At 57.5% G+C, this 19,445-nt stretch overlaps 10 protein-coding genes across 10 annotated transcripts in view; 6 read left to right on the plus strand and 4 right to left on the minus strand.

Moving 5' to 3' along the window:
* Nucleotides 1-89: 89 nt before the first annotated feature.
* On the minus strand, nt 90-2,986 carry ACA1_060620 (glutaminefructose-6-phosphate transaminase (isomerizing), putative; the record flags this gene model as incomplete). The annotated part of the gene is made up of 10 exons (XM_004339300.1): nt 90-173; nt 245-465; nt 552-818; nt 913-1,081; nt 1,187-1,338; nt 1,454-1,576; nt 1,712-1,804; nt 1,887-2,145; nt 2,288-2,380; nt 2,468-2,986. The coding sequence occupies 10 exons, from the start codon at nt 2,984-2,986 to the stop codon at nt 90-92; spliced, it is 1,980 nt and encodes a 659-aa protein (XP_004339348.1).
* A 686-nt stretch (nt 2,987-3,672) lies between these two features.
* ACA1_060630 (4Fe4S ferredoxin iron-sulfur binding domain containing protein) lies at nt 3,673-5,331 on the minus strand (the record flags this gene model as incomplete). The annotated part of the gene is made up of 7 exons (XM_004339301.1): nt 3,673-3,867; nt 3,967-4,094; nt 4,193-4,295; nt 4,398-4,559; nt 4,719-4,906; nt 5,049-5,175; nt 5,320-5,331. The coding sequence occupies 7 exons, from the start codon at nt 5,329-5,331 to the stop codon at nt 3,673-3,675; spliced, it is 915 nt and encodes a 304-aa protein (XP_004339349.1).
* A 312-nt stretch (nt 5,332-5,643) lies between these two features.
* Nucleotides 5,644-6,568, minus strand: ACA1_060640 (ADPribosylation factor, putative; the record flags this gene model as incomplete). The annotated part of the gene is made up of 5 exons (XM_004339302.1): nt 5,644-5,749; nt 5,874-5,983; nt 6,072-6,161; nt 6,235-6,418; nt 6,504-6,568. 5 exons carry the CDS (start codon nt 6,566-6,568, stop codon nt 5,644-5,646), a joined length of 555 nt encoding a protein of 184 aa, XP_004339350.1.
* A 181-nt stretch (nt 6,569-6,749) lies between these two features.
* ACA1_060650 (serine/threonineprotein kinase) lies at nt 6,750-10,636 on the plus strand (the record flags this gene model as incomplete). The annotated part of the gene is made up of 12 exons (XM_004339303.1): nt 6,750-7,160; nt 7,391-8,272; nt 8,403-8,535; nt 8,656-8,708; nt 8,800-8,878; nt 8,991-9,019; nt 9,130-9,208; nt 9,298-9,373; nt 9,461-9,564; nt 9,799-10,005; nt 10,084-10,274; nt 10,388-10,636. 12 exons carry the CDS (start codon nt 6,750-6,752, stop codon nt 10,634-10,636), a joined length of 2,493 nt encoding a protein of 830 aa, XP_004339351.1.
* A 233-nt stretch (nt 10,637-10,869) lies between these two features.
* Nucleotides 10,870-12,529, plus strand: ACA1_060660 (Endonuclease/Exonuclease/phosphatase family protein; the record flags this gene model as incomplete). The annotated part of the gene is made up of 9 exons (XM_004339304.1): nt 10,870-10,965; nt 11,061-11,146; nt 11,233-11,294; nt 11,404-11,609; nt 11,728-11,803; nt 11,879-11,954; nt 11,986-12,177; nt 12,298-12,387; nt 12,424-12,529. 9 exons carry the CDS (start codon nt 10,870-10,872, stop codon nt 12,527-12,529), a joined length of 990 nt encoding a protein of 329 aa, XP_004339352.1.
* A 218-nt stretch (nt 12,530-12,747) lies between these two features.
* Nucleotides 12,748-15,279, plus strand: ACA1_060670 (dipeptidase; the record flags this gene model as incomplete). Its single annotated transcript, XM_004339305.1, has 12 exons — nt 12,748-12,824; nt 13,060-13,182; nt 13,298-13,437; nt 13,568-13,719; nt 13,815-13,899; nt 14,008-14,084; nt 14,153-14,259; nt 14,335-14,410; nt 14,501-14,574; nt 14,710-14,834; nt 14,943-15,051; nt 15,153-15,279. The coding sequence occupies 12 exons, from the start codon at nt 12,748-12,750 to the stop codon at nt 15,277-15,279; spliced, it is 1,272 nt and encodes a 423-aa protein (XP_004339353.1).
* A 512-nt stretch (nt 15,280-15,791) lies between these two features.
* ACA1_060680 (uncharacterized protein) lies at nt 15,792-16,334 on the plus strand (the record flags this gene model as incomplete). The annotated part of the gene is made up of 1 exon (XM_004339306.1): nt 15,792-16,334. The coding sequence occupies one exon, from the start codon at nt 15,792-15,794 to the stop codon at nt 16,332-16,334; it is 543 nt and encodes a 180-aa protein (XP_004339354.1).
* Nucleotides 16,335-16,722: 388 nt separating this feature from the next.
* On the plus strand, nt 16,723-17,262 carry ACA1_060690 (uncharacterized protein; the record flags this gene model as incomplete). The annotated part of the gene is made up of 1 exon (XM_004339307.1): nt 16,723-17,262. The coding sequence occupies one exon, from the start codon at nt 16,723-16,725 to the stop codon at nt 17,260-17,262; it is 540 nt and encodes a 179-aa protein (XP_004339355.1).
* A 452-nt stretch (nt 17,263-17,714) lies between these two features.
* On the plus strand, nt 17,715-18,371 carry ACA1_060700 (uncharacterized protein; the record flags this gene model as incomplete). Its single annotated transcript, XM_004339308.1, has 1 exon — nt 17,715-18,371. The coding sequence occupies one exon, from the start codon at nt 17,715-17,717 to the stop codon at nt 18,369-18,371; it is 657 nt and encodes a 218-aa protein (XP_004339356.1).
* Nucleotides 18,372-18,547: 176 nt separating this feature from the next.
* Nucleotides 18,548-19,445, minus strand: part of ACA1_060710 (alcohol dehydrogenase) — a gene marked incomplete at both ends in the record, with an annotated part of 2,865 nt that continues 1,967 nt past the window's right edge. Inside the window, 4 exons of the mRNA XM_004339309.1 lie at nt 18,548-18,700; nt 18,827-18,956; nt 19,065-19,183; nt 19,294-19,395. Of these exons, the coding sequence (XP_004339357.1) occupies nt 18,548-18,700; nt 18,827-18,956; nt 19,065-19,183; nt 19,294-19,395 (504 nt within the window). The remainder of the gene's footprint in view (nt 18,701-18,826; nt 18,957-19,064; nt 19,184-19,293; nt 19,396-19,445) is intronic.

The raw sequence follows: 19,445 nt of genomic DNA on the forward strand, positions 1-19,445 counted from the left end.
ATAATAGAACTATTGTGGAGGTATCCAGCTCCAGTCTAGGCCTCGGCGAAGATGGCGTCGCGCATCCGCCAGGCAGGCTTGGGTGGGTTTTAGTCGACGGTGACGGCCTTGGCCAAGTTCCTGGGCCTGTCCGGGTTCTCCTTCCTCATCACCGAGAGCTCGTAGGCCAGCAGCTGGTAGCCCGCACAGCGCAAGCGCGTGAGGAAGAGTGCACCACGTCGTGGAAGATGGAAGGACGGCGTACCTGGAAGGGCAGGACCGAGAGGAGGTTGGTCATGGGGCCGTTGCTGGGAATCTTGATCAGGTCAAAGTCGGCTCCCTTGCTCGCTTCGAGCTCGTGCTCGAACATCTGGGCGTTGTTGGTGATGACGATGGTGTACGCGCCTCTGGCGCGCACCTCCTCCGCCACCGTCTTCATCTTGGCGGCGTGCTTGTCGTTCAGCACGATCAATACGATGGGCGTGCCTGCAGGCAGAGCAAGTGAAGGGGCGGGGTGTGTGAGCCCAACGAACGAGTCCGGGCAGATCTGGTGGGTGGTGGTGAAGCCGCACCCTTCTCAATGAGGGCGTAGGGTCCGTGCTTGAGGGCGCCGCCGGGGTAGCCTTCGGCGTGGATGTAGCTGATCTCTTTGATCTTGAGCGAACCCTCGAGGGCAACGGGGTGGGCGGCGCCCTTGCCGAGGATGAACATGTGCTCGACGATCTTGCCGCCGGGTCCCATGGTGAAGAGCTTGTGCGCGATCTTCTTGATCGTCTCGCGCATGCTCTGCAGGGTCATTCCCACGTTGGTGGGCAGGCGGTGAAGCGCTTCGATCATCACTGGAGTCCGATCGACACACGTCATCAGTGATCGAGGTCAACCCTGGTTGGGAAAAGGCCCTCTAATCAAAGAAAGAGAAGTGGTGTTTGGTACCTCTCCTCTTCTGCTTGTCCTGAGGAGCGTTGACCTGCGAGAACCAGATCGCCACGAGGGCGAGGACGGTGACCTGGCACGTGAAGGCCTTGGTGGACGCCACGGCGTGCTCCCTGCCGGCGTTGAGGTAAACGCCACAGGCCGAGTGACGCGCGATTTGCGAGCCCACCTGTGTGCGGCGCACCGTTCGATCGTCAGAGTGGGCGTTGAGGGCGCGACGCGGGGGCGATAGTGATCAATTAAGTAAAAATAGATCAGCGTAAATCCAGCGTACCGCGTTGACGACGGAGAAGCAGGGGATGTCCCTCTGCTGGGCGAGGGCCATGGCCGTGTAGACGTCCTTGGTCTCACCGCTCTGCGAGATGACCAGCAGACCGCCGTTTTCCTTGGGCATGTCTTCCTCCGTGAGCTCGGCCGCATCCAGCACTAAAAATGAAAATAGAAAGGAAGAAAATGTTGTAACAAACACAAATGGCGTTGGTCAAGTAGTGTCACCAACACATCGAAGCGTGGACGTGCGAAACGTGAACGTGGCACGTACCCTGGACGGTCTTGAAGGCGTTGAGGTGCCTCATGTACTGGGCGCCGGCAATTCCCGCGTAAAAGGAGGTACCGCAGGCCGCGATCACCAGATGCTGCACGCCACTGAGAACGGCCCTGTTGGCTGTGCGTCGGCGGCGAGTGCGAGGGGAGGGTGTGGAGTGAGTGACTCGCAACTTGGCATGCGCGCAAACGGAAGACAGCCGAGAGGAGACTAACTACAACTACTGCTGCTGCTACTATGGCTACTACTACTTACCGTCCAAACCACCGAGCATGGTGCTGGATTCGTCCAAAATACGACCGCCGTAGTTCAGCGCTCTGCTGATCGCGGCAGGCTGCTCCATGATCTCTGTACGGGCGTAGGTGTGTAGATGATGTACGTGAGAGGGGGGGGTGAGACTTGGAGGAAAAACGAGACGGATCGTGAGCACCCTTAATGGTCCAGTGGGGCCAGGGAGCGGGCGAGATCTGGATGTGCTCCTGCGGCGCGTGCTCGATCCTCGAGCGGTCGAGCGAGTGGCCCTTGGCGGTGAGGACGGCGACCTCCTTGTCCTCGAGGTCGATGAACTCCTTGGTGTAGCGCGAGAAGGCGGCAGACTCCGACGCGATGAACATCTTGCCCTCGCCGATGCCCACGAGCAGCGGAGAGCCGTTCTTCACGGCCAATATCTGGTCGGGATGCTCCTTGTCCTGTTGATGGATGACGATGACGATGATGACGTACACCACGACAAAGATGTTCATTCAGAATGTGTGTCACGCATTCAACAGGCAGTGTCGGTGTTGTTTCGGTTGGAAGGCATGCAGAAGAGAGAGAGAGAGAAAGTGGTACCAGGATGGCCAGACCCCAGGTGCCCTCGAGGCGATCCTGCGTCTTCTTCACGGCCTCCAGAAGGGACATGCCCTGGTTGACGTACACGCCGAGCTGGAGAGAGCAAGAGAGAAGAGGATAGAACAGTCAGGGGACCACCTCGTGCATAAGGATGGTTACTGGGTGGGTGGGCTCGCGTACCAGCTGGGCGATGACTTCAGTGTCGGTCTCCGACCGGAAGTGGATGCCGTGCTGCGTCTGGAGCTCCTTCTTGAGCTCGTTCGAGTTCTCAATGACGCCGTTGTGCACCACCGCGATGCGGCCAGACTGGTCCAGATGCGGGTGGGCGTTCTCGTCCGTGCGGGCGCCATGAGTGGCCCAGCGGGTGTGCGCGATACCGGCGACGTGGGCGTCGTGCTTGCCCAGGTGCTGCTCAAGGAGGGTGATGGCGTTGTTGGTCTTGCCCACGCTGGCGTACTTGGACATCGCCAATTCGTGTGTAGCAGGATTAATCGTGGCGATACCAGCCGAATCGTAGCCGCGCGATTCGAGCACCTTGAGGCCTTCGATGAGGACAGGCGCTGCGGGTTCACTGCCGACGAAGGCGATGATGCCGCAGACATCGTTGTTGAGCAGAGCGTTGAAAGTAGACGGGCTGTCCTTCAGATGCCTCTCGAGGACGCCAAGCCTCCTCGCTACGGCTGCGCTGGACTTTGACATTTGTTCGATGCGGCTGGGGCGAGTAGAGGAAAGTGGATGAGCGATTCTGCACGGACAAAAGGTACTGACACAGCCACTCCCTACGCCAAGGATTCGAGAGGAGCAGAGCAGGAGATGGTGCTCCAGCGCAAATGGGAAAGATCAAACTCCCCCACAAGAAAACCACATCAAACGGCGTGCGCACCTTCTCTTCTCGGGTGTGTTGTTGTTGTTGTTCTATCTGAGACGCTCAGATGTGTTGTGTGTAGCGGGTGTGAGAGGAACTGCTGTGGTCGGTTCGTGACGTGGTCCGTTGGGAGCGACTTGGTTGTTGCTCCACACCAACAGCTCCCTGCGGAAAAGAGTTTTTTTGACGATTTCTCCCACCAGGACTGCAGCGGGAATTCGTGGGAGTACGACACTGATGCAGCTGCCTAAGACCAACATGTTGGTGCCGTCAGGACACAATACAACTCCAGGACCGTGGCATGGTAGCTGGACTATGTTTGAACGCACGTTTCTTTGCTTGGCGAAGAGACACACCAGCTGGGCGGGCCACCGCCGAACAACAACAACGACATTACATTCCTCTTCACCCTCCCTTCTCTCGCTCAGCGCACGCCGGCCCACCGGCATGCGAGTGCACTTGTTGTGGCGGTCGCGTTGGTAGTGGTCGAGCCTTGCCAAGGGGAGACGGCCGTCTCCCTTTAGTTGGACTTCTCGAAGAGGGTCTGGGCAAAGGTGGCGGGCGCCTCGGTCACGCACTTGCCGCAGTGGATGCAGCTCGGGTGGTCGCTCACGTAGTCCTCCTTCTCCAGCTGCACGCCCATGGGGCACACGTCGCCGAGCACCTTGTTGGCATCCTGGACCGGCGTCTTGGACGAACGAGCAATGCGCAGCACCTGAAACACAACAAGAGGTTGTTCACTGACTGGTGAGACTACTAGTCCTGAAGGTAATGGAATGCAGCGGCGCGGTCGTGGCGCGGGGAGAACCGGTACCTTGTAGCTGCTGAGGGGCTCGAGGAGGGTGCCCATGGGGCACAGGTAGCGGCAGAAGAAACGGGGGATGTAGACGGAGGGCACAAGCACGGCCACGCAGAGGGCGAGCTTGATCCAGGCGATCAGGCCTGAATGAATTGGAATTCACACATGTGTGAGTCTCGAGAGCGATTGACGCATACGCGCGGAAGAGGAAAGAAGGAGAGAAAGAAGGGCAGAGCTATACCGGCGGAGAGGAGCACGTTCGTGTTCCAGAGAGCCAACCAGGGCAGGTAGGCGAAGAGGGTACCGGCGGGCGAGATGACGGAGAAGGGAGAATCCGAGAAGACCTGTTGGTACAAAGCAATCATCAACGGGGGTCAGACATGGACACGACTCGCAACGCTACAACGCTAAAGCGAGCGCAAGTGAGTGGAAAGGGAGAAACGTACGCCCATGGGGTCCTCGTGGCCCATGGCGGAGGCGCGGCGCCAGGCAACAAGGATGACGGAGATGAGAGAGAAACCGAGAACGGCCCACTTGAGGTCCTTCAGCTGGCTCGTGGTGGAGGCAGACAGCTTCTCCTTCTTGAAGGGCAGGTAGCTCAGGATGTCCTACGCGCCCAAGAGTGTCAGTGGCTCGAGCTGCGACCGCGTAGAAGAACAGAAATAGAAGAAATCATCGAGGCTGGAACAAATTTGCTTCCGCGTAGGACGATGAGATCGCTTCAGATTTCAGAATGCAGGAGAGAAGAGAAAGGAAGCGGAGCATACCTGGACAAGACCGAAGGGGCAGGCCCAACCGCAGAAGAGACGACCGACGGTGACGGCGGTGAGGTAGATGACGCCGAGCACGAGCAGGGGGAAGACGCCGCGAGCGATGGTATACTCGAGCGACTCATAGGCACCGTGGACAGTGGACCAGGGCGACTGGGTGACGTGCAAGTAGGGCACGATAAGGCCTACCAGGACATAGGAATGCAATCGTTAGATCATTTACACGCAATTCGAAGCGATTATCAAAATTCGGCACTGTGCAGCTTCGCAAGTAAGATGCCTCTACGCATGCTAATGGCTGATAGAACATTGGATGGCGGTGCGTACCAGTGGAAGCGAGGCCGAGGAGCTTGCCGTTGGCAAAAACAGTGGCGAGCAGCTGCGTGAGGTGACGCAGGTACTGCAGGGCGCCGATGTCCTTGAGGCTGAACGACCTTTCGAAACGAGCGGACGACTGAAAATCGAATGTAAGGGGCGGGGAGTGTCAATTCGAGAATTGGGCAACATCGCCGCCGAAATGAACACCAAGCAATACTTCACACTCAGGAAGAGCGAATCTGGAAAAGGCCAGAGAACATAGATGCAGTGGCGGGGCTACGATGCGTACCATCTTGGGTGAAAGTAATCGATTATTGGATCACCAATTCGGCTGCGAGGCCACCAGGGTCGAAGCTTGACCCCCAGTTGACCACACGTCGTTCTCTTGCTATTGGCCAACCTTGAAATTCGGCGGACACAGCGAATCATACTTAGCATTCTTGTATTTTCCTTTCCAATTTCCTCGACGTCCTCTTCTTCCGCTGGGGAGCTTTGACTGGCCCAGTGTGTGCCCAGTGTGCAGGCTTGTTTGAGTTGGCTACAGTAGAATTCTGCACATCATCAGACCTGATGGAATCTTTCTATGCATCCTACAAACAGCGAATCAGTCAAGCATGTAGATACGTGAGGCAATGTCATTCACAAGCCACTCCACTCCCTCGGCGAGCCCTTCGCCGGTCACCGCAGAGCAGCTCTGAATGTGCCAATGTCTGGCGAGGCCCACCCACGACACCCAAGCTGAGCAAATGCAACAAGAGCGGGTTTGTGTTGTGTTGTGTGGTGTGTGTGTGTGTGTTGTGTGTGAGAAGAGAGAGAGAGAGAGAGCTTGCATACCGTTGGTTGATGTCGTGGAGCCCCAACACCTGGGCGATGTCGTCGTGCGAGAGCGCCCCTTTGATGTCCTGTTTGTTGGCATACACCAGCAGTGACGCCCCCGACAGTTTCTGCACGGGATGACCGAACGTGAGCGCTCTTCTTGAAGCCTGCTCGTTGTCGCACTCACAAGAAGAAGGGCGCGGTGGTGCAGCATACCTCCTCGAGCAACAGCTGGCCCAGCTCAGCGCGGCAGTCCTCCAGCCGCCGCTTGTCGGCCGAGTCCACCACCCACACGATCCCGTCCGTCTGTGCGTGCCATGAGCCAAGAAGACCACTGGGGAGGCGGTTGCGTGGGAGAGTGCCGAGCGCGCTTGCGCACCTGCTCAAAGTAGTTGCGCCAGTAGGAGCGCAGAGACTTCTGGCCTCCGATGTCCCACACGCTCAGCTGGTACCCTTCGAACTCGAGCGTCTTGATGCTGAAGCCGAGGGTGGGGCTGATCTCGTTGATGTCCTCACCGTTGAACTTCTTGACGCAAGTCGTCTTGCCGGCGTTGTCCAGCCCCCTTTTGCACACAATGTAGAGTAATCAATTTGAGGGATTAAATAAATAAGAAAATCAAACGAAGATCGAGGCTCGAGATTTCGTACAAGATGAGAATGCGCATCTCCTTCTCCTTTAGTTTTAGCTTCTTCAAGATTGTGAGGAGCACCATCGCTGCCGCTCGATTTTGTGTCTTGCTTGGTTCGCGCCAAAAGCAGAACCCTTTTTTTTGCATTTTCGAAACGGATTTCATTTTGTTTTGGCTCTTTGAAATAGATTTGAGCAAATGGAAAGGCATCAGGACCACCATTATTTTTTTTTAATTATTATTTGGGAGAGTAGAGCAGGAGAAGATGGCCGCCAACGGCGGGCCGCACGGGACTCCCCATGAAAATGGAGATGGAGGGGGCAAGCACAAACGCGGCAGCCACAAGCGGGGCAATAGTTTGTCCGAGGGCATGTCGCGCCTCTTCTTCGGGCTCCGCGGCCTACACGGCGGTGGCGGCGGTGCCAGCGGTGGGGCGGGCGGGTCGAGCGAGGAGCGAGCTCCTACGTCCACGCAGCAGATTTCATCTTCCTCCAAGGCCGCGAAAAAGGCCAAGAGAGGGCGGAGCCAATCGTCCAAAGATCGAACTTCCTCTTCCCCTTCCTCGTCCCCCTCATCCTCCTCGCGGGACAAGATTAAAAAGAGGTCGGGCGGCAGCAGCGCCCCCACGTGGGACCGCATCGAGCAGCCAGCCTCCCAGCCTCCCAGCCATCACCAGGTGCGCATTATTTCATTATTTCATTTTATATATTAAATTATTGTTGCCGTGTACAGCCACCCCTTTATCTTTGTGGTGTAGCAACCACGCCTTTTTGTCTGTTTGGTTCTTTATTTATTTGTTTGATCTTTATTTGCCATTATGTATAATACAGCTCTTCCATCTGCACGTTTTCTAATATTCCTCTTTATTCCTCATTTTTCGTTGTTTGTTGGGCTGGTTGTGTGCAGGTGCGGGCCGCGCTCACGCCGAGCGGCAGCCAGCGAGAGCCGGCCGTGTGGCGGTCTTCCTCGGGCGGCGATCTCGCCGAGCGATGGTCGGTGCGGCGCGGCGAGCGCGAGGCGGCCACCGCCACCGCCACGGACCACTCCCGTGAGCAGCCCGCCGCCTCCGCTTCTTCTTCGTCGTCTTCTTTTGCAACCACCGCCGCTGCCATCACCGCCGGCCTCCAGCTATCACTCCAGCCCGCGGCCAACGGCACCACGACCACGAGCGGCGCCGCCACGCCGCCCGCGCTATCGCCGCGCGAGCGCAAGGAATTCATCGGACGAGCGCGCACCGCCGCCACTCCGCCGCACCCGTCCGCCACCCAGCACAGGGAGCCTTCGCAGCAAACCCAGAAACGGCGGCAGCAGCTGCAGCTGCAGCTCCAGATCCAGCAGCAGCAGCAAGAGGGCCTCGACGAGACCGGCCCGCGGTCGTGGAAGGCGACGACGCCGCTCCATTCGCCGCTGTCCGGACCCAGCGAGGACGAGCACCCGGCGTGGGGCGGCGGCAGCGGCGCGACCAGCGGCAGCGAGGCCGAGGAGAAGAGATTCGCCGGGACCAAGCTCGGATCCGAACCTGAGTCCGGGTCGGAGACCGAGCACATGGCCGCCATTGGCGGAATGTCTTCACCGACAACAGCCTCCTATACGTCGTCCTCCTCCTCGTCGTCAACCACTACAACGTCGTCATCGTCATCGTCAGCGGCGTCGACGGGAATGGAGCGGGTGCGGCTGACGAAGCGGACGGTGCAGGACTTTGAGTTCGGGAAGGTGCTGGGCGAGGGGTCGTACGGACAAGTGCGAGCGGCGCGGGACATCGCCACCGGCCTCCTTCTGGCCATCAAAGTACGCCCTCCTCTTCCTCGGCACACGGATGAGCATTTCCCTTTATCGATTTATTTTATTTTATATTTGAATTTGGTGCTATGTGTGAGATATGATATTTATTCATTCTCATGAATTCATGGTTGGCCAGATATTGGACAAGCGGCACGTGGTCAAGGAGAACAAGGTGGAACAGGTCAAGCGGGAGAAGCAGATCCTCGAGTCGCTGTCTCACCCCAACATCATCCACCTCTACGGCACCTTCCAAGACAACAACTCACTATGTACCCGCCACCACACCTCTTCTCCCAGCCTTGAGGCCTCGACCATCGTTCTCACTCGTCCTCACGGTGTGTGTGTGTGTGTGTGTGTGTGTGCGTGTGTGTGTGTGTGTCGCACACTAGTTTTCGCGATGGAATACTGCCCGAACGGCGAGCTCCATCAACACCTGAAGCGGGTTTGCACTTTCTCGTGCTCCGTCGTCAATGATCAGTGATCATCATTCCCACTCCACCGATCGCCTGACCGTCGGATGTCGTGGCGTGCAGTTGGGTTCGTTCAACTTGGAGTGTACACAATTTTATATTGCCGAGCTCGTCAGCGCTTTGGAGTACCTCCACTCGCAGGGTAACTACCCCCCCCCTTCCCTTCTCTCGTCACTCCAGGCTGTTTTATTTTATTTTTTATATTTGTTTATTTCCTTTTTGCTGACCTCAAGCGACTTCTTTTGGTTCCCCAGGGATCGTGCACAGGGACATCAAGCCCGAGGTACGCACCAACGCAAAACACAATTTTGAAATGTACAGCACCGCCAAAGACATGTGCTTGGGTTCTTATCATTTCTTTTCTTTTCTTCTCCCCTCCCATATTGTGTGCAGAACATGCTGCTTGGTGCCAACTTCCATCTCAAGCTCATCGACTTTGGCACGGCCAAGAGCGTCGGCCCCGACCAATACGGTACGAGCCGAGCTCCCCAATTACGCCTCACCGCTCGCGCGACCGTTGGCGTTCACACTTGCCGCCCCCCCCCCTCTCCTTTTCCGCAGCTCGTTCGACGTCTTTCGTCGGAACGGCGGAGTACGTCCCGCCCGAGCTACTGAACGAACACTACTCCGTCAAGAGGTTCGTGTCGTGTGTGTCGTGTGCGTCGTGTGGTGCGAGAGTGACTCACAAGCATCGACGCCATAGTTCGGATCTATGGGCGCTCAGCTGTGTGCTGTATCAATTCCTGGCGGGCAAGTCGCCCTTCCGCGGCGCCAACGACTACAAGACCTTCCGCAAGATCAAGAAACTCAAAATCAAGTTTCCCACCGGTACAGCACTGCAACGTTTCTACGCTTTCCCCCCTATTTTAGCTCCGTGCACACTAACCAGGCACACACCGCACGACACACACACGCACACACACACACACAAGGTTTTCCTCCTGTGGCCAAAGACTTAGTCCAGAGACTTCTGGTTCCTGATTGGACCCAGCGATTAGGTATTCTCTCTCTCGCGAGTGTTTCATCGCGATTTCTAATTTCTTCACACAATCATCTGCGCAGATTTCGCGCACCTCAAGGCCCACCGGTTCTTCGAGGGCATCGACTGGGACACGCTCCACACCACGACGCCGCCGGTGCTGGCCGCCCCGGCCGTGCCGGTCTTCGTCGACGAGGAGAAAGAGCGGAAGTTCAAGGCCCAGCAGGCCAAGAGCTCCGTGTGGGGCAAATTCCTCTTCAAAAATTCAGACGAGGTCATCATCCAGACCGGTAAGTGCATGTGTCATGTGTCGTCGTGTGTGGTGTCGTGTGCGCGGGTGCTCACCGCGTGGTCGCACACGCACACAGACCGAGTGGCGAAGATAAGCAAGCATTTCTTCGGGGCCACCAAGTCGCCCAAGAAGCGGCAGCTCATCCTCACGGACTTCCCTCGGCTGTTCTACGTCGACATCGATCGCATGGCGCAGGCGGGCGAGATCGAGTGGCGCTCCGACCTGCGCGTCGAGGCGCGACACGACAACATTTTTGAAATCACCTCCGTACGCGCTACCTCTGTTACTTTATTTATTCACATATTTATATGTATCGTTATATATTATTTATCGTTATGTATTATTTATTTATCGTTATTCATGAAAACAACCTAAAACAGGGCGAGAAGACGTACATCTTCGAGTTTGAGGCGGAGGGCCGCGCGGCCAAGTGGTGCGCCGCCATCAGCAGACTGCAGCGGCGAAACAACGGCGAGGAGGAAGAGGACGAAGATGATGCGGGTGACGATGAGAACGACTTTGCCACGGAGGACGAGGTAAACGACAGGGCACACCCTCATGATCCACCAGTGATGGTGGTAGATCACCCAATGACGGCACGAGACGAAAACAGAGAGAAGGACAAGTAGAACAGTTCTTTTATTTTTAAAAAGAAAAAAGGAAGCATAAATATTTATTCGTGCCTGAAATTCCTGGTGGCGTTCTGCATTGAGAGCAGAGGAGTTGAAAATATTTGAGGATCGTGGGTGCTCGCTAATTTCGAGCAAAAGGTTCAGCCAATTTGGTTATCTGCACCTCCGGCCCACAAAAGCAAAACCGTCGCGTACCGGCGGCAAACGAAACACTCAGCGCCAGACCAAGGATGAACGCCATAGGAAACTCTCCCGCCTATGCAGTGCGGCAGTGGCGCTTCAGTGCCGAGCAGGGCAAATGGATCATGCTCACCGCCCAGCAAGTGGTAACAACATTCATTCCTTTATTTTTAATTTCTTTAATGTAGTGTGGTGTTGGTTTTTGTTTTGCATTGCGCAACCAACACTTCGTTGCCGACAGGAGAGGGAGGCGGGCAATGTAAACAAGTCTACGCTGCGGATGGTCACCTACAACGTTTGGTTCGGCGAACACGCCCGCACCATCAGGTAACCACACTTCCTCCTCCTCTCTGGGCATCCCTGATAAGCCAGCAGCCTGCCCACTCTCATCGCTCTTTGTTGTGGTCATTCAGGATCCGGGCCATCCTGAGCATGCTACCGGAACTTGATGCCGACGTCGTCTGCATTCAGGAAGGTACTGAGAGACCGCCTATGTGTGTGCAGTGTGTGCGGTGTGTGTGGTGTGTGCGGTGTGTGCGTGGTGTGCCGTCTTATGAGTGCTTTGTGGTTCTGGCGCACGACAGCGACCGACGAGTGGATCGCAGAGATGACGAACAACCCCTACGTTCAGAAGCACTACACGGTGTCCGACGTCGACGGGCGCACCCTCCGCGGGTACGGCGTGGTGATGCTCTCGCGGCTGCCCATGACCAAGCTCGCCATGTGGTGGCTCCCCTCCAACATGGGCCGCTCTGCCCTCATCGCCACCTCCACCATCAACAACGAAACAGTTCGCCCCTTTCCCGAACATGCACCACACACACGACGCAACACGCACACGCACGCACGCCACGCACGCACACACACACGAGGCGCACATACACACTACTCACCGCGTGTGTGTGCAGGTGAGCATCGGAACCGTCCATCTGGAGAGCTTGGACCAGGCGCCGTATCGCGAGAAACAGCTGGAGATCATCGCCGGTTAGTAACCCCACCTGATGAAACAGAGTACTGGGCTTTTGTGTGCTCACCACCAACCTTCTGGGGTGGCGCCAGGTGCTCTGAAATCGTCGACGCACGCCGGACTGATGGGCGATTTCAACTTTGACTCCGAGCGCAACCACAACCCCGAGTACGCACACACGCCTTTTTCACCCACGCAGGTTGCATCGCAATTCGCGTCTGATGAGAAAAACGGAACACGAACCGTGCAGCACGCATCCGCTGGAGAACGAGGCACTGGCGCGTCTTTACCCCGAGTATGTGGACGTGTGGGCCGAGCTCCACCCCGACCTCCGCGGCCTGACCTTCGACACCGGCGTCAACCGCATGATCAGTGGGAACGAGCAGATGAGGTACTCAATCAGTCGCTCACCTAGTGCCGTCAGTCCGTCACTGACCTAGGTGACGTATCATGCGTGCGTGCGTGCGTGCGTGCGTGCGTGCGTGCGTGCGTGCGTGCGATGTGTTGGCAGGTATGATCGGGTGATGTGGAAGTCGGGGAGGGGAAGTGGCGCCCCAGGTCCATCCAAATGCTCGGAACCCAGCCGCTACGAGGCCTTCAGGTGCTCATCACTGCATCCCCCAATTGGACGGCACAGATCAGAGCTGACCGCCAGGTGGCGTGTTTTCCTCACACAGACCGTGTGGCCATCGGACCACTTTGGCCTGTTCACCGAGCTCGAGTACCACCGTCCCTCAGAGTGAGGTGTAGTGTGCTGGAACACATTCAAAGAAGCGGCCTGGGCATCCCACGCCTCTCTTTTTTATTCTTTATTATTCGCCACACGGAATTGGGGAGGGAAGAAGTTGTGGCTTGTGCGCGCACCAGTGGTTCGTTCACAAGTGGGGGACAGGTGTTCACAACACCGAACGGAGCACCACCGCTGTATCAGTCACTGCAATTGACACGGAGGAGGAAGTGGATGGCTGACGACGCGGGGTTTTCCACCATCTCCATCTCGTCTCGGCGCGGCCCCTACGAGGAGGAGCGTGAGGTCGAGTCCCTCCTCGTCCGCCCCCCTGCTGCCGGCGACCGCGTCAAAGCCTTCCTCCGGTACCACCCCTCTCCATTTTTGCGGCGCATTTAATCTTTTTCATTTCCCTCATTTATTAATTCAAAATAAAATAAGTAATATTGAATTGAATATCAAAATGAAGCGCAAGTTTGGTTATCGCGTATATATTGGACATTTTATTTTAATCTTTTATTATTTTACTATTTTTCCCGTTTGCAGACGGCATGGCTTCTTCATGGTGTTTCTCGCGACGCTCGTTCTCGTCGTGGTGCTGGTCATCGCGGTGGCCGTGCCCATGTCGCTCAGCTCCGATGACGAGCACGGCAGCGACAAGCCCCCCGCGTACACTCGCCCTTCTGCCTTTACATTGGCGTGTGCGTCGTGTGCGGTCGTGTGTGTGTGCGTGTGGTCGGTGTGTGTCGTGCATGCCTCAAGCTGGTGTCTATTCGCGGCTCAGGTTCGATTCGCCGCTAGCTCGGGCCAAGTACCTGCAGCAGCATTCGCCGCTGGTGGACGGCCACAACGACCTCCCGTGGGCTCTCCGCCAGATGCTCAACAACAACCTCACCGCCATCAACCTCGACCAAGTGCAATCCGGTCCGTGATCTGTTTTCCTTCTTCTTCCTCCTCCTCCTCTTCTACTTCTTTTGCCTGCTTGAGGAAGTGAATGTCTTGGTCGTCGCCGGCGTCGTGCTTGCGTGGTGCTGACGCGACATCGGGCGCGCAGACCTGATGACGGACTTGCCGCGGCTGCGGGAGGGCCTGGTGGGGGCGCAGTTCTGGTCGGTCTACGTCACCTGCGGGCAGGAGGCCTACAACGGCTCCCGCGCCGTGCAGGCCACCATGGAGCAGATCGACGTCGTCTACCGGCTCATCGAGGTGCGCATTATTATTCTTATTTAATTATTTAATTAATAATTCTTCGTTGAGTTATAATTATGTGATGTAATATGTCTAATTTCTTTGTGGTACAGCGGTACCCGAAGGACCTCAAGCTGGCGCTGACGGCGAACGACCTCGTGGAGGGCTTCAAGGAGGGCAAGATCGCGTCGCTTATCGGTACGATGTTGCGAAGGCCACCCATCACCCATACACCGCCACGCATCGACGCTGACACACAGACACACACACACACTTGTATATAAATGTCTTCTTCTTACACATCAGGCATGGAGGGCGGCCATTCGATCAACAACTCACTGTCCACGCTCCGAATGTTCCACCGTCTCGGCGCTCGCTACATGGTACAAGCGCACGCACACACGCACGCACATGAGGGGGAGGTACTGATCAGGTGGACGGGGTTGTGCAGACGCTCACGTGGGCGTGCACGCTCGATTGGGTGGACAGCGCAAACGGTCCCTTCCTCCACAACGGCCTGACCGCCTTCGGCGAGGAGGTAGTGCGTGAGATGAACAGGTGCGACCCCTCTTCCCAGCCATGTTTCGTTCTTTCTTTTTCTCACCACCCAAACACATTGCAATAATGCAACAGGCTGGGCATGCTGGTGGACATCTCCCACGTGTCGCCGGCTGTCATGCACGCCGCCATCAACGTCTCCGCCGCCCCCGTACGTTTGTTTTTTTCTCCCTACTCGCCATCCTTCTTCCCCCCCTCAACATGCCACTCATCGCCATCCCCGCCGCCGCCGCCGCCGCAGATCATCTTCAGCCACAGCAACGCCCGAGCGCTCTGTGATCACATTCGCAATGTGCCCGACGATGTGCTGGACAGGTGCCGACCAGAATCACCCATTTTATTTATTACTATACCCCACAATATATATATATATAATATCACCATTTCAGTTTATCCCTCTCGTACAGTAGAGTGAACTGTTTTGTTTTGTTTCCTATTATTGGTGCGCAGGATTCCGGCCAACGGCGGGATGGTGATGGTGGTGTTCTACCCTGAGTTTGTGCGGCTCGAGAATCCCAGGAATGTCACCATCAAGGACGTCGTGAACCACATCGACTACATCAAGAACAGGATCGGTATACCTGCCCGTGGCGTGTGTGGCGTGTGCGGCGTGTGGGTGCGCGTGTGGCGTATGAAGTTGGTGCTGACGTGGCACACGTGTGTTTTTTGCGGGTCCCCTCCAGGTGTGGATCACGTGGGCCTGGGGAGCGACTTTGACGGGGTATCGTACATGCCTACCGATCTCGGCAACGTGTCCCGCTTCGTCGACATCACCATCGAGCTCATCGACAGGTGCCTGCCTGATCGGCTTTGTTTGCGCTCCATCCATTTCACAACTCACATGAAGGTCTGCGTGTCGTATGTCTCGTGTGTGTCGTGTGTGTCGTGTGCAGAGGGTACACGGACGAGGAGATCAAGAAGGTGCTGGGCCTGAACACCATCCGCGTCATGCGCCAGGCCGAAGCCGTGGCGGCTCGGCTCCAGAAGACCACCCGCCCGTCCGACGCCGTCTGCTGCTGAGGCCCCGCTGGGTCCTCCTCCTTCCCCAGCAGCCATGTATTTATTGCACTCCTCGTGCACGTCACCGCACACGCACACACGATTGTGCTCAGCGCCATGGCGTACTTCAATGTGGTGGCTATCCTCCTCCTTGAGCTGTTCGGGGCGGATTGGGTACACCACCACCGACCACGGCGGCATACCGTGGTGACGTCAGTCGGCCAGTGAGTGGTGGTCTCCAACTTGCCAAGCAGATGTCAGGAAGAAGATGGACCAGTCGCCAACGGACGCATGACCGACGGTGGCCAGTCCGCGATGGTTGTTGGGGCCGTTTGGGCCGGTTGGCCGCAAATCTCCGCCGGACTCTGATTCGCTCGTCAACGAACAGAGACCACGGCTGGCCTGTCGACCAGGCGACTCTTTTTAATCTCAAGCTTGGGCGCCTTTCCTTCTTTTTCATTCTTCTTCAACACACACCTGCCGACCACACAGGTCAACTACAAACACAGCACACAGCACACATCACAGACAACATGGGCAAGGTGGTAGCGATCATCGGCATCACCGTGGCGGTCGTCTTCGCCCTGGTGAGCATTCTCAACATCGGTCTCTACGGCGGCGCCATGGACCTGGAGCTCGACGTGTGCAAGGGGCCGTGCCGCGAGCGCACCGGCGCGGTGGGCATCGTGGCCGGCGTGCTGGGCTTCCTGCTCAGCCTGGTGGTCATCGCCGCCCTCATACTGCCCCTCGTGGTGCCGGCCATGGCCGAGCCGATGCCCAGCCTCATCCTCAAGCTGCTCCTGCTCGTGTGCCTCTTCGTCGTGATCGCCTTCTACATCGCGGCCTGGTCGCTCATGGCCAAGGACATCCACGACTTCCGCGACGCGCTCCCCAGCGGCGCGTGCGACGACATGGCGCCCGACGTGTGGAACACGGCGCTCGCGTTCGGCCTCTTCGGCTTCTTCATCGGCATCGTCCTGTTCGTGGTCATCTGCGTCGCGCTCGTGGTCGACCGCGGTGACGGCGGCGGAGGTGGCGGCGGCGGTGGCAACCCGGCCAAGAGCGAGTACGACTGAGCGCAGACCACAACAACAAGAAGAAGAAGAGAGAGGGCAAAAGCCAGAAATGGTCAACGCAGAGCCCGGAGAGCCGTTATTGGTTGCCTCAGGCAAATATATATTATTTATATGACATGTCAATAACACAGGAGATTTGGCATTTTACACTTGCGGAATGCAGGTTATGCGCCCGCAGCCTGCCGCGGGAGATGTCCTGGTGGCACAGCCCACGGTGAACCAACCACGTCAGTCCACAGCCACGGCCGCAACAAAGCCCACTCGACACTGCACTTTTCGCTCATCCTACTCTCTACACGCCAAGCTCGCGCCAGCGCACGCCACTCACACATAACTAAACTCTCAGAGACACGACACCAAGATGAGTTCAGCTTGCGGCAAGGTGGTGATGGTGGTGGGCGTCGTGGTGGCGCTCGCCCTCATGTTCGTGAGCGTACTCAACATCGGCCTCTACGGCGGCGCCATGGACCTGGACTACGACACCTGCCAGGGGCCGTGCCGCGAGCGTACCGGCGCGCTGGGCATCGTGGCCGGCGTGTTCGGCTTCCTGGTGGGCATCGGCGTCATCGTCGTGCTCGTGCTGCCCCTCGTCGTGCCGGCCATGGCCGAGCCGCTGCCGTCGCTGGTGGCCAAGCTGGTCCTGCTGGTGTGCCTCTTCCTGGTCACCCTCTTCTACATCGTGGCCTGGTCGCTCATGGCCAAGGACATCGACGACTTCCGCGACGGGCTCAACGGCGCGTGCGACGACATGGCGCCCGACGTGTGGAATGCGGCGCTTGCGTTCGGCCTCTTCGGCTTCTTCCTCGCCATCGCTCTCTTCATTGTCGTGACCGTCGCGCTCGTGGTCGACCGAAGCGGCGGAGGTGGTGGCGGCGGCGGCGGCGGCAGCAGCAACCAGCACCCAGCCAAGGACGAGTACGCGGCCTAGGGGTGGAAGAAGCGCCAAGATACTTTTCGAAGGCCATTTTAAGAAATATTATTTTATTTGGTACCACGGACCGGCGGTTGCTCCAGCCCGGTGTAGCAGGTGTACATAGAAAATTACATGAAATAGATAACCCCTATCCCAACAATCAATCACCATGATTGGAATGTGTTAACATTTTCTTTGGCCAAACGAGAAAAGAGCTTCTTTTCGGGGAGAAGAAGTGTGTCTCACCTGTCGTCTTTCGGTTCGGCCGAACACGTTTCCAGCCGTCCAGTGCTAAATGCATCACCGGTCCATGCACCACCCACAAAAAGCGTCTGCGAGGAGTACGCCCTTTTTCACGAAATTGGACGGGCCAACAACGCCCTGTCTCCGTCAACGACAAAGGCGCAGTTCCTCCAGTGCCTTGCACACACCACAACAAACACACACAAACTACAACACACAAAAAGATGGCGGACGGTAAGGCAATTGCGGTGCTGGGCGTGGGCGCCATCCTGGCCCTCATCTTCGGCGTGCTGAGCGTCATCAACATCGGCCTCTACGCCGGCGCCGGCGACCTCGACGCTGACTTCAGCGACGCGCCGGACAACTGCAAGCTCCCGTGTCGCGAGCGCACCAGCGTGCTCGGCATCGTCGCCGGCTCCCTGGGTCTCGTCGCCGCCGGCGCCACCGTGGCCCTGCTCGCTCTGGGCCTGCTTGAGTCCTCCACCCGTGCCGTGAACCTGCTCGCCAAGGGGGTCCTGCTCGCCACCCTCTTCATCGTGAGCGTGTTCCAGATTACCGCGTGGGCGCTCATGGCCCGTGACATCGACAAGTTCCTGGACACGTACGGCTCCGCGGCGTGCGACGTGTCGCCCCACCTGTGGAACGCCGCGCTCGCGTTCGGCCTCTTCGCGTTCATCGCCGTGAGCCTGCTCTTCCTGGTGGTGGCCGGCGGCCTCGTGTTGGACTTCATGTCGAGCGACGGCGGCTCGAGTGGCGGCGGCGGTGGCGGAGGCGGTCGGGGCGGGTCGTACTACGGCGACCACGTCAACCAGTCGCGAGCCGAGCAGCAGGAGGCCCAGCAGGGGCAGCAGCAGGAGCAGCAGCAGGAGCACTACCAGTAGGTGGAGAGCTCTACTCGCTCATCAATCAACAAATAAATAATAATTAGTTATGCCCAATAACGATAATTTAATATTTGTCATTTTATTATATTCTATTTCTTTGTTTGGTAAATCTGCGACCACAACAGCAAGGTTGAGGGAAGATTCCAATCTTTTCGCCGTAGAGCAAGTGACCACTAGATCCAGTTGTCATCCTTGATGACGTCGGCAGCCCGCTCAGCGAGCATGTAGATGGTGGCCGTGGGGTTGTTGGGGTGCAGGCCGGGCATCACCGACGCATCCACCACGCGCAGCTGGTTCACTCCCCTCACCCTGAACCTCTCGTCCACCTGTGCGCCACCAGCGTGAGTATTCTTTATTTTATTACGTTATTTATTATGTTAGTTCTTCTTTATTTGTGTCACTTTTTTAACTCTCTTTACGATCGTATATTTATTTGAGGGGGCGGAACGTACCACGGCGGAGGGGTCGTCGTCGGGGCCGTACTTGCAGGAGGAGGCCGCGTGGTAGGTGGGCGCCGAGGCGGAGAGGATGTAGCCCGCCAGCTCGGTATCGTCTGCCGTGCGCGGCAGCAGCTCCTGCACACTGCTCACAACAACACACCGGTCAGAGGCGTGTCGTGTCGTTGGTCGTGCGTTGTGTGTCGTGTCACTGCTCGTGCCGTGTTGTGTCATGTCGCGTGTTGTGGCGTACGTGACGGAGGAGAGGGGAGGGGTGGCGGTGAGCTGGCGGACGGTGTGGATGCAGGCCATGATGTTTTGCAAATCCATCGAGTAAGCATCGCCGAAGAAGTTGGGGCTCCTCCTGGGCTCCTGCAGTGGGTCGGCCGACGCCAAAGTAATCTAAAGTACGCGCGCGTGAGCTGCCATCTATTTTATGTGTGTCGTGTGCGTGTGCGTGTCGTGTGGAGGAGGGGGTGCACCTCTCCTCGGCTGCTAGGGTACGAGGGGAAGCAGACGAAGATGAAGGAGTTTGGCGGAAGGGCAATCTCCTCCTTCGTGGGGAGCACGCTGGCGAATTCAAACTGATCCATCAAAATCACGTTAGCCACACCCCCTACACGCACACGCACAC

Source organism: Acanthamoeba castellanii, assembly GCF_000313135.1.
Source record: "Acanthamoeba castellanii str. Neff unplaced genomic scaffold scf7180000084599, whole genome shotgun sequence".
Taxonomy (NCBI): domain Eukaryota; phylum Discosea; order Longamoebia; family Acanthamoebidae; genus Acanthamoeba; species Acanthamoeba castellanii.